Consider the following 17,153-nt stretch of genomic DNA (forward strand, 5'->3'; position numbering starts at 1 on the left):
CTATTTCCCATTCTATAAATAATTTTATTAATTTTAATTTTATTAATTTAATTACATTTCTTTACGTTGTTTAGCACAAAATTGACTATCTAGCTAAATTTAATACAGAGAAATCAAAACGGATAAATTCTTAGAGCGTGGACAGATTAGTGACAAGATATGAAATCAAGTAAATTAATTTATATTCCAAGAAACAATCATTGTGATAATGCATATTATTTTTTCTGATTTAAAAAAAAGAATAAAAATTTTCAATTTATTTTTATACAAATTCTATATATACCATACTGATTTTTATCTATTATAATGTATCTAAAAATGCAAATACTCTCTTTATGATGACTTAGCATTTTATAATGTTCAGGATTAAAAAAATTGTAATATGCTATTAATTAATGATATACTATGATGAGAAGACATTACGACGATACAAGGATCAAAACCAAGATTAAAAACTTGAAGATTCTTCCTGATCGCTAGTATTACATAAGAGTCATTAATCATCGATCATCGGTGAAAAATAAATATTCAGCAAAGCAATCTCCTTGAAACGTTCCGCGCGTCAAATTTACTTGGATAAGCGTTTTTATTATTAAAATGATTTCTGTTTAGCTAAATATATTATTCTATTATTCGCAAATGCGCGACTTATATATACATACGAATAATAGAATAATATATTGAAAATATAATTGTGCGCGGAATTAAAACCATGTACGTATAATTAAAATAAAAATAGGAAAATAAGTGTGCGAGAAAAGCGATATGATACGGAAAAAAAAAAATTATATAATAAAATAAGACGTCTCTTCACAAAGTTTCCAAGAGAAAACTTTATATTATCATAAAATCGATTTGTAAAAAGAAGAGAAAAATAACAACTCAATTTCCCGATTGAAATTGTACAATGTGCACTTCGTGTAAATAGTCAAACATCTTACGCTTGCGATTCACGATTAGGCCGCATGTCGCGCGATACTTAAGTATTTATTCACCTTACGATGTAATTATGTCGAAGGAAAGCCGACCGCATCGACTCCGCGATGTGACATAACGAACGTTCCGTATATTACGTACATGTCATTCTCATGTCGTCTCTCTCTCTCTTTCTCTCCCGTTGCATCACCAAGTTTATCGACAAGTCTCGCAAGAACATCCGCGACATTCGAGCAGTCGTCGTCGTCGTCGTCGTCATAACGCAAATAATTGATAACGAAGAATAATTCGCTCGAAAAGGATTCTCTGTAATATTCTAATTTTCTAAGAAAAATTCTCTCCGACCCCCATGTAAGGCGATTATCCGACTTCTTTTTTTCTCTTTTGTTTTTCTATTATAGATACATTAATGTTGCATAATGCATATGATATTCGTTTCATTAAGAACATAAGTCTCTGAAAGCCTTGCAAAAAAATTCTCTTTCTTCCCTTTTAGCGCGCAACCACGAAACTTGCTTCATTATAAGTATTGTTCTCCAGATATTTTATCACAATATGCACTATACACGATAATATTAAGTATGCTACAGTGATTACAAGAGTGTACGCGTGTGGTGAAGTATTATGTAATAGTAATACAGTGACTCTCAGATCGCGATCGTGAATCTTGCGATGCCGAAAATGGTTTGCAATCGTTCGAAAATATAACCGATTAGTAATCTTTACATAATTTGCGATCGGATAATATTAGATTTCTTAGAAATTCGAGTTATATATAAACTAAAGTTATTGCAGATAATTTTATTCGGTAATGAATTTAAAATGAACTTTTTCTTCAAGCTCTACCTTAATGTTATTCTTTGAATTTGGCAATTTTAATTGAGAAATACAACAATAAAAAAAACTGGGTTATATTAAAAGCTTAAAAAAATGTCGAAAAGTTTGGCAAAAGTGTACTTTCGATATGTTGTATTGTCTTGTAAGAAATTTTTCCTCGAAAAAATTCATATATAGATTCTCAATTGTATATATGATTTCAGTTTTCAAATCATGAATCATAACGTGTTTCCCATAAAGATAAATCATTATTTAAGACGGATATATCAGATTGAGACAACGATTATTCGGAGATATATTAATAAATAAATATTTATTCATTCTTGAGAGAAATTATTTTTCTTAACTTTAATCATCCGACTGAATTTTCTGAAAGTATTGAAAGCGACAAACAAAATTATTATTCTGATTAATATTGATGGGGCGCATTATTGTCAAGGATTATGTTGCCTCGTGTTCTTCTTGTGCGTGCATGTTGTGTGTATGTTTGTGTTATACTAGCAATATAAATATTAATTACCAATTACAATTTATGTAAGCGCGAAATAAATTATATTTAATTTAAATGTAAATAATTTAAGACACCGAGAAAAAAACATCTAGAACGTCTCGTCTCTTGTAATTTTTAGAATTTTGTAATTTTAATATCTTAATTTATTTCGCTTTTGCTCAGAAACTTTATCCTCGAACCTCTATTTTAAATTTCGTTTCTCTTAACTGCACTCTCATTGGCAGATTATCGACAAAATGCAATCCGAGAACCGGTTGATCTAGACCGAATGTCATGAATGTAGTGCGGCCCCGAACGCGATTATTGTCGAGTACACACGCACATGTGCACGATGCGGGTTCTATAAATAGAGGAGCGCTTGACGCGCGCTATATGCATACACCAGTTGCTAAATTTAGACGTTTTCAGGGATTTTTGCACAGATACTCGTGTGTGCATCATTAACATATACACACGAATGTATGACTAACAATTGGCAAGTGATTTATCACGAATTAGTACGACTAAAAATTTCTTTAAAAAAATGTACGTTTGTAATAGTAAATACATCGCTTATCTCGAAATTTATCTGGCACAATCTCTATTTTAATATAAATTCCTGCAAGAACATTTTTGCTGTCACGTGTTTCTGAAGGTGAGAAAATTAGTTCAATATATATATATATATATATATATATATATATATATATATATATTAATGCAACAAATTAACAATAAAATGCGTTTCTCTAATTTAATATGTGGACGAGCGTTTCTTCAATTTAATGGAAGAATATTATTTAGAACAGTTCGCGGTACAGATTCCTAAATAATGGAACCTAAATGGAAAGGTACCATCGAGTGTTCGTGCTATAACTGTCACGATTCTGGCGACCTTAGAACCGTTTTCCTCGTTATTGATGCCAAGAACCGAAACGGCCACGTGGCCTACTTAATTCGATGCCCACACATCAGTCTTTTCTCAACTATAATAATAATCATGAATTATTCGCAAGTTTTTCGTTAATTTCGTCTTCTTGATCAAGAAATTGAATTTGTTTCGAATTAATCAATTGTGTATTATAGAAGACAAAAATTACATTGATGATTTATACGTGAAATATATTACATTTAAAAATATATTACGTATTACATTTTGTCAATAATCAATGAAGACTATTATAAAGAAAATAATTATAGAAAATAATAATATTTTATAAGAGGGAGATTATGTTTTTTTCTTTATATATTTAATAAAACAACATATCTTCTCTTTCCACGATGAGAATAATCTTTGTTTTTTAGGTTTTTAGATGCAAAAACAATAAAGCAATATAATAAACACAATAAAGCAATGTGCAAAATATGTTTATGAAATCGCGATACTTAATCGAATCGACGTAAATAACTGTCAATAAACAGCTAGATAGTCTCACAAATAAAGCATTTTTTAAACGCTAATTTTATCTATCCATGTTTATATTATATTATATTAATATTTTACATATATAATATGTATTATATTAAAAATATATTATACATTTTCTCTCTATTAGCAATATCTTATTTGTATAAATTTCATTACTTTGACGCAAGAGTCACAATCGACAACACGATATTTTTATAATCGATTTCAAAATGCAATAAATAAGAATAAGAAATCTAAATTCCGATTAATCGTAAACAAGTTCAAAATGACGAGGCTTAAAAATCGAACAACTCTCGTGTTGTTTGCCGAGAGCCTGTCAAGCGAAGCTTGTCGAGGTGAAATGTGAAAGTAATATGCATACTCTTGGGCGCATTACTCTCGCGATGTACGCAAAATCTTACTAAACGAGTTACGCACGCTACGCTAAACCAATTTCACTCGTTTACTCATTTACAGGGAAAACAACGCGTTCGCTTATCGATTACGGAAACAATAAACACGTTTCGAAGAGAATTCGCGCGTTTCCCGCAAGGAATATTTGTCTCACTGCTAATTAATTAGCTAAGTTATTATTCGTACATAATAACTCGGGCAAAGCATACAAGGCAATCTTTATCATTTTTTGACGATTAGTTTGACAGGAAATCAATGCAAATGTTGCTACGTGATTAAGCTGCTTTCACTGCGTGTTAAACCAAATTATTTTAATATTCATTCACGTGTGTCGGATATTCAATATGTGTAGCGTTTTTTAAAGTATATTTTCTACTCGATATATTTCTCCTCTATTTCTTTCAGCACCTATTAAAAATTACAAGACTCCTTTTATGACGCTTGTCAAATGCACGAGATCGGCTCTTCACAAAAGTCGAGATTCTACGATTCTAATTACGAAAATTATCGAGCAACTAATTAAACTCGTCATAAAAAATGATCCGAGACGTTAATTTCTCGGGTACCAAATGCAGAACAAATCCGTGCGCTATCTTTGCCAACGGGTACGAGTGACTGTCACGTGCATCTGTCATGCAAAATATCTGCATTAGGGAGCAAGTGCGCGTCTAATGTGCATCGCGCAGAAGAAACGAATGCGACGCTGTCTCACTTGTATATCGCGTAAATATAAAAGCACACACTTCGCGCATGATTGCTAATTTAGTTAATGCTAATGCGATCCATTGACGCGTGATAATACCGTTAATATCGCCAAGGTTCGAAGCAGCTGCCAATTTCAGAAAGGTATCTTCGCGATAACTCGGTCGCGTCTCTTTTATAGACAGGAAATGGAAGATAAAATACGCAAACAAACGTGCAAGTGAAAGTGTAACGAACAGTGTTTCGAGAGAGGTCTGTATAAATTCTGAAAGATTTTACGCGACGATTTATGGCACCCATTTTCAAGAAAGCAATAAATAAAATGTGAAAGTCAAATATTTTAAAAATGAAATAGTATAAAAGAATCAATTTTAAAAAATATAGTTTTATTTTACCTATATAAATATATATATATATGTATTGCTCGAAAGTGAAAGTAAAAAGTAAATAAATTTAAAAAAGAAAAGAGGACAATAAAGAAGATTCATCAATTTTAGTATCTTTGACAAATGTAATGTGGATATCTTTAAACCGAAAATACATTGACAATTCTTATTTTTTCTTTTTTCTAATCCGACAATATAATGGCAATATTCTTGAGTTCTTTTCTCTTTAAAGAAGATCTTTAAAAAGGTTCGAGTACAATGGAATAACTTTCGCATTCTTCCTGGTGTATTCTTTCTAGGCTTAAAGGGATAGACAAAAAACCAAGAAATAATACTAATTTAATTCTAACAGTATTCATGAAAAATCAATGTTTCTACTTTGTTTAATTGTGTCGTTTTGAGGATTAACGAAGCGTGACAGCGACGAGTATGCCAAAGGCATTCAAACAAGCTAATGAATTCAGCAAATTATATGCTTCTTCGCCGAGGGAAAATATAAATAGGAAAGAATTTTCATCGTAAAGGGTGTGCACTCTATGACTACGTTATCTCCAAAATAAGACTTTTCAATTAATCTTCTGAGTTTTTTTGAAATAATATATAAATGTAGTTATGCGAGATTCTCACCAAATATTGTGTAAAATCAAATTAAATTGATTAAATTGAAAGAAAGTAATTAATATACAAACTAATAAAAAATTATCGATAATACAAAATAAAAAAGCAAAATATAATAGATTGTAGATTTCATTGCGTATTCATTTGAGCGCTTTCTTCTTTTCTGTAACATATATGTATTAGAGGAAAAATATGTTCATATATATATATTAGAGAAAAAAAGAAAAATCCGTTCTTACGAATCGGCTTTCCCTTATTTGGTTCATAAACGGAAAATCCCGCTACAAGAACCCAAATCGAGGAGAGGTCACTTTTAGTCCGTTCGATAACGGATTCCTGCAGCGTAATGTATCCGCGACAGTGGTACTACATATCCGCGACAGCTCGGATTGCTTTCCGCTATACATGCACCGACACTCTGCTTGGAGCAATCGTTAAAATTTCCGATGGCGTAACATATACTTGGAATTGTCACCCACTTGCTTCTTATCTCGAAATTGAAGCCGGAGCGTGACTTTATAGAAAGTAATAATTCATATTTAAGAACGTGAAGAAAATAATTTGAACATAATTTTCTTAACTGTATCTCAATTGTAGATCATTTTTAGTTTTCGAAAAGATACCTTATTGTTAGATGCACTTTCTCATCTTTAATGCTACGATAAATTAATTAATAATATGAGAATCAAGATTGTCAGATTGCCTTTGTTTTGAATACATGCAGAGGTGATTTTCGTGTGACTATAATATCGGAATAAAAGCCTACCAAGAATTATATATATATTAATGTTTGCCTTTATCGTCATTTCTTATCTCGAAGAAGTCGATACAAGTTATGTCGTAATCGAAAAGAGCAATGATAACTGCGTTATTGTATTTGTTCATATAATCGTGAAAATTAATACGAAGAAAATTTGTGGAATAGCTTTACAATTAAATTGTAATACCGTTGTTCGTCATAATTTATTGAAATGTAGTAATAATATATTTAAAATTTATTATATATATAGCGTTGAAAATCATATAATTAGATATTTAGTAATTCTTGATTTTATAATTTTAATAATGCGATAGAAAAATATGCAAAGATTTCTCTTGAAATAATTCTTCGCTTATTAATTACAATATTTTCACTGATCAAGCGAATAATACATCTTAATAATAATCGTTTCGCAACAAAAACATAAATATGCGTAATTGTACTCGGGATTCTTGGTAAGATAATCGCATTGCGTTACATCGGTGAAAAATATTATACACTGTAAAAAAAGTATGTAAAATTACACATATAATTAGTGTAACAATTATGCTATTTATAACGGAAATATATAAATTCATGTACTTTTACAAGCATTAGTTATTTTAGTCTTTATTGTGTAAATATTTGTTTATATTTGATAAGAAATTACAAGATTAAAAGTGTAATTTTTGGATTTTATGTAAATGTACAATTTTTTGTAACATTTATATAAAATTTAAAAATTACACTTTTAACCTTGTAATTTCTTATCAAATATAAATGAATATTTACACAATAAAGAGTAAAATAACTAATTTTTGTAAAAGTACATAAATTTATATATTTTCTTTATAAATAGCGTAATTGTTACACTAATTATGTATGTAATTTTAAATTAAATTTAATATGTGAAATTGTATAAATACATATACAAAATGTATTATTACATAAACATTTCTAGAAATCTACTTCTAATATGTAAATTTATTAGTACAAGATGCTTACTTACCATTTAAGATAATAATTTTATCTATGAAATGTAAATTTACTAATGTATGTAAATATACACCTTTAATAGTTGGTCTCAATATTACCCACTATAATAGTTGTAAATTTACACAAAAATTTTTTACAGTGTATATTCAGAATTTATCGTACATAGTTCAGAGAATAAACTGAGGCGCTTCTACCGATATTATTTTCGTACTATTTTTGACAGTCATATGACCTTTTGCATCTGATTTCTGATAAAAATAAGAAGGAACTATATATGTGAAAGAAAGATAATCTGAAATGCAAGTGTCTGAAAAATATCACCGTTGCTACTAAATCTGTGATGATTCTAAAGTCAAATTCTTGATATTTTAAACTGGAATTTATTTAAGTATTTGTAATTCTTCTCTTTTACCTTTAGATTACGTTACAAAATTAATCAACTACATCATTATTAATAATGTAGACAATGCGAAAAAAATATACAAAAATGCATATCTATTTAAGCAAAAATAAAGAAAAACAATGGACATATTAAATAGAAATTGGTCGTTTCATTTTCGAATAGCCCCATGTATATTATTTATAAAATAAGAGTTGTATGAACTTTTTATATCAATAATTCATCTCCCAAGTATATACTTACTAATGATTGATCGATTCAGTTCGCGCCACTTGCCCGACATCTTCACGTGTAGATTTTAGCATCTTTATTCGTTCATTAAAACTTGTTTATACAGCTATTCAAATCTCACGTATGCATATCGTTGCAGCGACGTGCTCAATCTCGGATCATTTCATATCCATGCATATTTTTTATATCCAAGAACTCTTTTTAGACGCAAAAGAATACACGTGTAGAATATATAAATTATTGCGTTTGTGTTTCTCATTTACTGATTTTTTTGACCAATTTAGGAAAGATTTTTTTAAAAAAATACAATATTTAATAAGAGCTTATTTTTAATTTATTTAAATTTATTATTTTTCTGATCTCAACATTTTAAAAATCACTACTTATAATATTTAAACTTACGAATATATTAAAAAATGTTATTAAAATAAATATTAACAGAAAATATAAAATTAAATCTTCCATTGCTTTGTCAAAATTCTTGATTTTTTTTACTTCTATCTAAAAAATCATTGATGTGTTTGAACATTGAAATAGTTATCTTTGTTAACTATATGTATCACTATATCACTTGTTGAGAGATGTTCTGTACAAGCACTTTGGATTGCAATTACTTTATGATAGTAGTATTAAGGTTTATACTTATAATCCCACATATGCAAATAGTCATTGCAAAGTTTGATGAGATTTTGAAAAATGCGGATTTAAAATAATTGTTTCATCTCAATATATTTACACAATAGATCTATAGATTGTATTCTCTTTAATTTCGCCTGTTTATATTAAAACATAATGCGCTTCTGAATATCTATAATATAAATTATACAAAATTATTATTACAGAATTATTTTACACAAACGTGTTTAAAATATAATGTAACAGAAAAAAATCGGTGATATTCAATAAAATTATTTGACTTTGATTTTCATTTTTATTTTCAATAGATTATATTACAATCCTTGTTTAAATAAACACACACACACACACACACACACACACCACACACACACACACACACACACACACACATATATATATATATATATATATATATATATATATATTATAAATAAGGATTATAGTATAATTTATTGAAAATAAAAATGAGAATCAAAGTCAAATAATTTTACCGATAAAATACCGATTACACCGATTTACATATATATTGGATATATGTAAATGTAATGTCAAGTATTATAAAATCGCGCAATATGTGGCATGCAAAATAAACTGTCAACGATGGATGGAAATCTGTAAAGAGAGATAGTTCAGCGCGAAGGAATGAATGTAAAAGTTTGATAATTCATAAAATATAAGACCTATTGTATTATAAGATCCATGTAAATTATAAAAATATATTTTTATCTGTCTGTTATGTATTGATAAAATTTCAATGAATAAAAATAAAAATCTTGGATAAAGAGAAATTAGAGTTATTTAGGAATGAATCATAAAAAAAAAAACACGAAAATGTATAAATATATACATACTTTTATGTATTTATACATTTTTGTGTTTCTTTTATGATTCATTTCTAAATAACTCTAATATATATATATACTTTTCATATCGCTTTTCTTTGTTTCAATTCGAAATTCAATTTAATGCTCATATCGTAAGTATGTTTCACATACACACACACATAAAACATTATATATAAATATTCTATAACATAAGTGCCTTAGGACTTTGAAAAATAATAAAAAGATTATCAAAAATTACTGCCATTTGTGACTGAATATTAAACTCTTATACGTCGATTTTTGTTCATTGATAAGCTTGTTTTTAGATCGTCTATAATATTTACAGATGTGATACGGTTATTCAACGAATAAATATATAATGGATACCAACTACACTACCTTTCTGTATGTTCGATTAATTTATTTCTACGTGTCTGCTTATCTTGGTGACTCAGCCAAGATTTCATTCTGTATAGACCTTTGTTTTACATAGATAAAGAATACGGAAGAAGATATTTCTCTCAATTATTAAGTGATACCTGTTTAACTTTTCATGTAAATTCTAAATTATCGGATATTTTTTTTTAATAAAAAATTCTTTGATCAATTTGGGAACAAGAGTTTTCCTTAACAAAAATGTTAAACCATTAATAAATCTCGTCTTACAAACTATTGAAAATGTAAAGCTTTTTATGAACTAAATTTTGTAAAATTAAAAAATTAATAAAATTATACTTTTGAATTAACGTCAAGTGTAATTTATTTTGATAAAATTTTAATTTGAAGTTTACAAAGATATTAATTACAAAGATAATAATTACAAAGATATATGATGGAAAACACTGAAATAAATTTATAACAAATTTTTCTTGATTGAAGGTTAACTAAATAATATAACATGGACGCTTTCGAAAGTGCGCAAAATCTACACGTTCCAATCGTGTCTCGTATATACCAAGAGAAAGTGATTAAGACCTTTCCTCTATACCTTTTCGCCGTACGATATTAACTTTTATAAAGATATGTGTTTAAAACAAAATTACTAAATTTTTTTAGAGATTTATTAGAGAATATTAGAGAGAAATATGTGACACATTGTCTATTTTGATATTAAATTTTGTTCTTCATGTAAAAGACTGAATTTTTGATTTTCTTAATACCATATTTAAGGAAAAAGATAACAAATATTAATCGCTCACTATGTGAAAATGAATATCCAAACTATCGATGAGAATGCAACGATGAAAAATTAAAGCGCTCGTGTTTTGAGAAAGCCACATTCGGCGCAGTCTGAATCAACACAAGGACATTGACAAAGCTGTTCAAAATATGATCTCTCTTTTCAAGACAAACACGTACGCGGTCTATAAAAAAATACGAAGGATAATATCGCACGAGACACAAGGTCAAAATCTGCACGTTATACTCTCGTGTCAAAAAAAAATTCATGCATGCGAATGTTTTTTAAAGAATTAATATGTCATCGAACTGCCCGAAAAAAACTCGAATAAAAAGATGAATAAAAAAAATCGACAAAAGAATGTTGAATCTAAACTCTGATTTTAACAGATTTTCGATAGATTTAAAGATTATTTTGACACGCCAAGAATTTCGATAAAACTATTATTTTATGCTTCATTACTTTGTGACAAAATTTTTAATTATTTTGTTAATTTATCAACTAATTTTGTGATATTTTATTTTATTTATACTTATTTTAACAGGATTAATAATACACTGATTTAATTAGTTACATTATACTGAATTATATTAAAGATAAGGTAAGATAAAATATAAATATTTAATGAATTTTTAATAATTGGATAATATTGATTAAATAAAAAAAATATTTTAATTTTTTTACAAACCGGTTAACACACAAAAAATTCTCGAAGCTAACTTGAAGCAAATGCAAATAATTATTATAATTTTATTGAAATGTAAATTTAAATATCTGTGTTCTCATATTAGTAAACTATTAAAGTCTAATTGTGAGCTATAAATTTTATTATGTATCTATTCTATCTACCTATGCACCACTTAGCATTCAATGTGCAATTAAGCTATAGATATTGTAGAACGGTCGACTTTTCTTTTTAATTATATATAAGGCATAATAATTTGTCGTGCATTAAACTGCACAACTGTTATATGCTAACATAAATACAAATGGCAATTTTTGTCTGATCATAAAAATAATATGTTCGTTTGAAAAACAATAACATGATAAGAGATAAATAATATCAATCTACAATCAATGTTTTCATAGAATTAAAAGCAAAAAAAGATTCAAGTGAGTAGAATTATTCCAGGAATGCAAAACTGAATGTGTTTTGAAATCTCTAACTTAAAAATCTCGAACTAAAAAAATTACAGTACAAAGAAAGATAAATTTAAAAACTTTTCACACATACCATATTATTTATGTTTCTTTGGAGAATTGATTAAATTACTACAATAAATGTAATTAAGATTTACTAGTTCGATACAAACTTCGATAATATCGTACAATCCGGGAATGTTAAGCAGTCAGATCAATACTTCCTAATGGCTTTAAGAAGCCTGAAGTTTAGTATCAACCGCATTTAGTCGTATTTGCGACCTGTTGAAGTCCCGCCATCGCTGAATGTCATACGACATGCAGTGTTGGTCGCCGCGAATGTTAAAAATATTATTATATTCGTTCATTTTTATTTCGTTCATTCCGTTTATTTTTATTAATGAGGAGAAACGATTTTTTATCGATTGATTGAATATGACATTGTTACCTCGATCTATGTATATCTCCTCCTTGGTGTTGCTGAGTGGATCCCATTTTTCATATTGGATTTGCATTAAATCATCTTCGTTAGTTTCGCCAATTTCGATGGTCTCCATGATGTCGAGATCGTCTGTGACGAAGACTGATTTTTCGGAATCATCGTTGAGATTTTTCATGGTTTCGGTCGAACAGGAGGAAGTGAAGTGTTGCTCGCTGTTCTCCTGATCTAAGAGATCCGTTTCCTCATCAATAATCAACTCGTTACTTTCGGTGCTGACACTACATCCGATACTGAGAATTTCACCGCCATATTGCTTGGTGTAATTCTCAATGATGTTGTCCATCTTCTCATGATTATCTTCAAAGTAACCGCTCTCCTTTTTCTTCGAGGACAAATTAAGTTCGCCGGTTTCCTGATTTTCATTCTCGTTCAATATAGCGTTCTCGGACTTTTCGTTTCTTGCAACATTTTCATCTACGACCAACGTGCACGAGTCGAGTTGAGATTCTCCACTCGGTGCAACGTTCCGTTTTTCATCCATCGTGTGATAATCAACCTCTTTCATCACGATGTCTTCTTCGTACGTAACTTCCTCGCAATAATGATCGGTCCAGGATTCTTCGTCCCTCGTAGCCTTTTCCACTGTATCCTCTCCCAATTCTACGTCCATTATACAACAATTACACTGGGATTCTTCGTTCTTCGCGATGTTTTCTTCTTTCTTCATTCTCATAGTCTTTTCTGCTATATTCTTTCCCGATCCAGCGTTTCTCAAGCAACAATTACACTGGGATCCTTTATTCTTCGCGATGTTTTCTTCTTTCTTCATTTGATATGGGAGCCAATATTCATCGCATACGTTACTGTCGCGGCGTGTGCAATGTCAGCACGAATGAAGGTGAGAAAGAGGGGCACAAGAGAGAAGAAGCAGGAGACGATAGTCTGATGATCGACATAAGTCGACCTTGTTACTCTGCCGCTGTCTCTGTTATAGGGCGATGAATGACACTAAAAAGATGTAATATTTAAAGAATTTATTTGAATTATGGAGTGATATCGAGACGGAATAACGCGTGATAAACTTCGTAAAAATGATTACTCGATAATTAGCAAGTTTCTAGTTCGATCGTGATCTCACTTATATTTCTTAAGAGATGAAGAGTGACAAGTTGAAGAAGTTCAATAGCGATGGAATGCTTAAAGATAAAAAAGATTGAATTCTAGAAAATTCAAAAAGCAAGGTCACAACCAAATAGAAGAATAAATATACTGAAAATCATGATATTACGTTCTGAATAAGATGCAAATCCAAGAAAAGAAAAAAAATATATATTATATATTAAATACACATTATATATATATATATATATATATATATATATATATATATATATATCATTATCGTAACTCTCTCGCGAAGAAGTGGGAGCTCGACCGAGGTCATAGATAACAATTTCGATTACAGAGATTTCACCAAGACAAATCAAAATTCAATCATCTTCACAGACAATCTTGACTTTTTAACGATTGAAACGATAGAAAAAGTCGAAGACGATTTTTTGAATCACATGGAGATTCAAGAAACGAGGAATGATGGTACTTTCTAAGAAACAACACTTGATTACAGCGCGAAATAGTATAAAACTGATTCTTAATATTACAGAATCATTTATGGAATTAGACGAAGTTATCCGTTGAAAAATCACTGAGAAACGAAAGAGAACTTTGTCTTCAAGAGTGATAGCAGTTAGCTTTCCGAGTGAAAGTGTAACTTTTAAAGTGGAACGTCTCGAACTTTTTATTTTTCAAGGCACTCAATCTTTTTCCAATCTCTCAAGAGATATATAAGAGATAACGATCGAACGAGATCGGACATGAAGACTTACCGACTATCAGTCAATGACTTATACGCGAAGCCACACGTTATCCCACATCGAGTATTATACGCGAACAATTCACGATATACACTGCTCGATACCTAACACGTTAAGAACTCTTTCACAGTGAACCGAGATCACGCACGTCGCACGACACTTACTTCGTGAAGAATCGTCTCGGACTGTCGTTAACTGAAAGAAGGTAACCAATGGAACCCTACACACTACTACGCATCTTCCCCCACCCCGCTACTTACCCCGCTACTACTCGAGTACTAACAGCTGATGCGAAAACCTCCTGTCAGTGACGATGCTAGCGCTGATCGCTCCCGTGGTTGTATAAAAACAACTCTAACTCCATTCATATATTTGAATTCTTTTCGATTCCATCGAAAAACCGTATATAATGAATATATAAACCTTTCTCATTTACATGGGATGCACTTCGCTTGTAGTTGATTTGATTAATTGAGAATAATATAACGTCACGGGATATATCAGAGATACATCGTTATCATCTATATATAAATTATAAAAATTTGAAGATTTAAATTTAATTCAAAAATCGGAGATACGTAACGCAAGAATTATGATAAAAATATTAAAAGAAAATTTAAAAGAATTTTTTTACCTTACGAAAATACCCTTTGTAATAAATTATTTTTTGGGCTAAAACGATAATTAATTTTTAGAGACAAAAAAGGATTCAATCACGTATTTTTCAAGAGATAATTAAAATATTTCCTCAAAAAATTGGGTTTTCAAAATTAAAAATTTAAATTTAAATTGGGTTTTCAAAATTAAAAATTTAAATTTAAATAATCTAATTAACTGAAAAAATAATACACTGAGAATAATAATGATCTTTTAAAGATAGTAATGTAGCGATACTTTTTTAGAATGCGAGTATTTAACTTTAACATATTTTCTGAAGCAAAAATATTGATTTAAGAACAGCTTTTGACGCATAAAAATTGTCTATTCGGACGAATGTGAAACACAAATAAATCTTTGTTTACAAACTATTGTATTACAATGCTTTCTCTTGATGATAACTTGATGTTAGTCCTTTTGCCGAGTTTCGCATCTCACTAAGACTTTCCTTCAAAAATTTATCAATTTTACAATTTATTCGATAATTATTTGCGAGACGTAAGACTCTAATTTACATTAAGGATTTGTAAGTCGATCGATGTGCTTCGCTTCAGTGCCCAAATGCATGGGAGTAAAGTTCAGAAAACCATCGTCATGCTCAAATGCTTTCCCCTTGACCTCTTGTAAATATTTCATGGGATTCAACGATGGTATATAATCTTGCCTGTGGTATATACTTTCAACTTGTTTGAATGATTTCAAAATCTTCCGTGATTCTTAGATTCGTATTAAACGTATTGATAGTGAATTAATAAATAATATAATTTATATGTAAAATATATTATTAATAATTCAAATTACACAATAAATATTGAAATAAGAATGCTTCCGAGCTGAGATGATACAAGATTTATGAAAAAATGAACCGAAAATATTAAGTAAAACTATTTTCAAGATTTTGTTTTTATAACTTTGAAATGAAAATTAAAATATACAATATACAGCATATCTCTGCTTTCTTAAATTCTAATGATATATTATATATCGTCGAATTTGCCTCAATAAAGAGGCTATCAAAATATACATCAAGAGTTAAAAGTTAGTATATCTTTGTTGAAAAAAATAATTGATTATTAACATTAATTATTTAATCAATATTTAACACTCAAGGTTTCGTACGAAAAATCATTCTTTCTTATTCTTTCTCATTTTTTCGTTTTTATTATCATTTCGTTTTCAACCTGAATACAAAACGGAAAAATTACAATATAGCTTTTAAAGATTTCCATAGTTTAAGTCGAATATAAATAGAACCTACTTTTAACGATCAATGACAAATGACATGATGTTTTAACGTTTTCAAAAATTAAATATTGTAGAAAATATTATTTTATAGGTATATTCTTTGAAGAATCGCAGGAAACGATCTTTTCTATTATTCTCAAACAAATTCTATTGTTCTCAAAAAAGCAGTTTCAAAATTCTCTGTTATAACGTGTATAATAATATATTTCTCACGTGTATAATAATATATTACGTGTATAATAATATATCTCAATCTTTTTTTACTAGACCCTTTTTTTATCTTATCTACTGCTTCACAAATATTTATAAAGTCGAATAAATTTTGGAATGTATGTTCAAAATATTTTATGTTCAATATATTTTTCTAAAGCAATAGGAGTCTATTTTCTAAAAAAGCTTTAATGGTTTTTTAGTTTCTGCGCATGAAACATATATTATAGAAAGCACAGAAAAAAAAGAAAGGATAGAAGAAAAAATTATTTTAAAAAATTGTAATTAAAATCAAAATGACGGTAGGATCTAATTAGTAGGAAATGTGATGTACGGGGCAGGGTCTGAGGATGGGGAAATGAAAGGATAGAGATAATAAAGAGAAAGTACATAAAATGCATTAGATTAGGTAAGATAATATTAGATAAGATTAGATAAGAGAAGACCTACATATTGGAAGAAAAGACAAAAAATACACAAAAAAAGAAAAACACGACAAATAGAAAATAAAATAATAGTAGTAAGAGAGGAGGAGAAAAAGCGAAAGAGAAAATAAATCGAAAAAGAAAAAGAAAAGAATATTAGAAAGCGATTATGGATAAGAAAGAATTGAGAAAGAAGAGAGAAGAAGTAGGAATCGAGATACTACAGGAAATCATGGAGAAAATAAGAAAAAAAAAAGGAAGAAAAAGAGAGAAAAAAAATATAAAAATCCAGGTACAATGTTATAAGAGGATAAGGGTAGAAAGAGTTCTGGATTATGTAAAAGGGAAGAAGAATAAGTA

At 29.1% G+C, this 17,153-nt stretch overlaps 1 protein-coding gene across 5 annotated transcripts in view; it reads right to left on the reverse strand.

The window, feature by feature from the left end:
* The window catches only part of LOC105256569 (ribosomal protein S6 kinase alpha-5), a 34,645-nt gene that overhangs the window by 12,774 nt on the left and 4,718 nt on the right, over positions 1-17,153 (reverse strand). Inside the window, exons 1-2 of one of the 5 annotated variants that reach the window (XM_011266608.3) lie at positions 14,269-14,708; positions 12,389-13,367 (exon numbers count right to left, since the gene is read on the reverse strand). The exons of 1 other annotated variant lie outside the window; for it this stretch is intronic. In XM_011266608.3, the coding sequence (XP_011264910.1) occupies positions 12,389-13,211 (823 nt within the window). In that variant the 5' untranslated portion in view covers positions 13,212-13,367; positions 14,269-14,708. Of the gene's footprint in view, positions 1-12,388; positions 13,391-14,268; positions 14,709-17,153 lie in introns of those variants that run through there. 3 more of the 5 variants (XM_011266604.3, XM_011266605.3, XM_011266607.3) reach the window with 3 other exon arrangements.

This window comes from Camponotus floridanus, unplaced genomic scaffold, assembly GCF_003227725.1.
Source record: "Camponotus floridanus strain SB8 unplaced genomic scaffold, Cflo_v7.5 scaffold24, whole genome shotgun sequence".
Classification (NCBI taxonomy): domain Eukaryota; kingdom Metazoa; phylum Arthropoda; class Insecta; order Hymenoptera; family Formicidae; genus Camponotus; species Camponotus floridanus.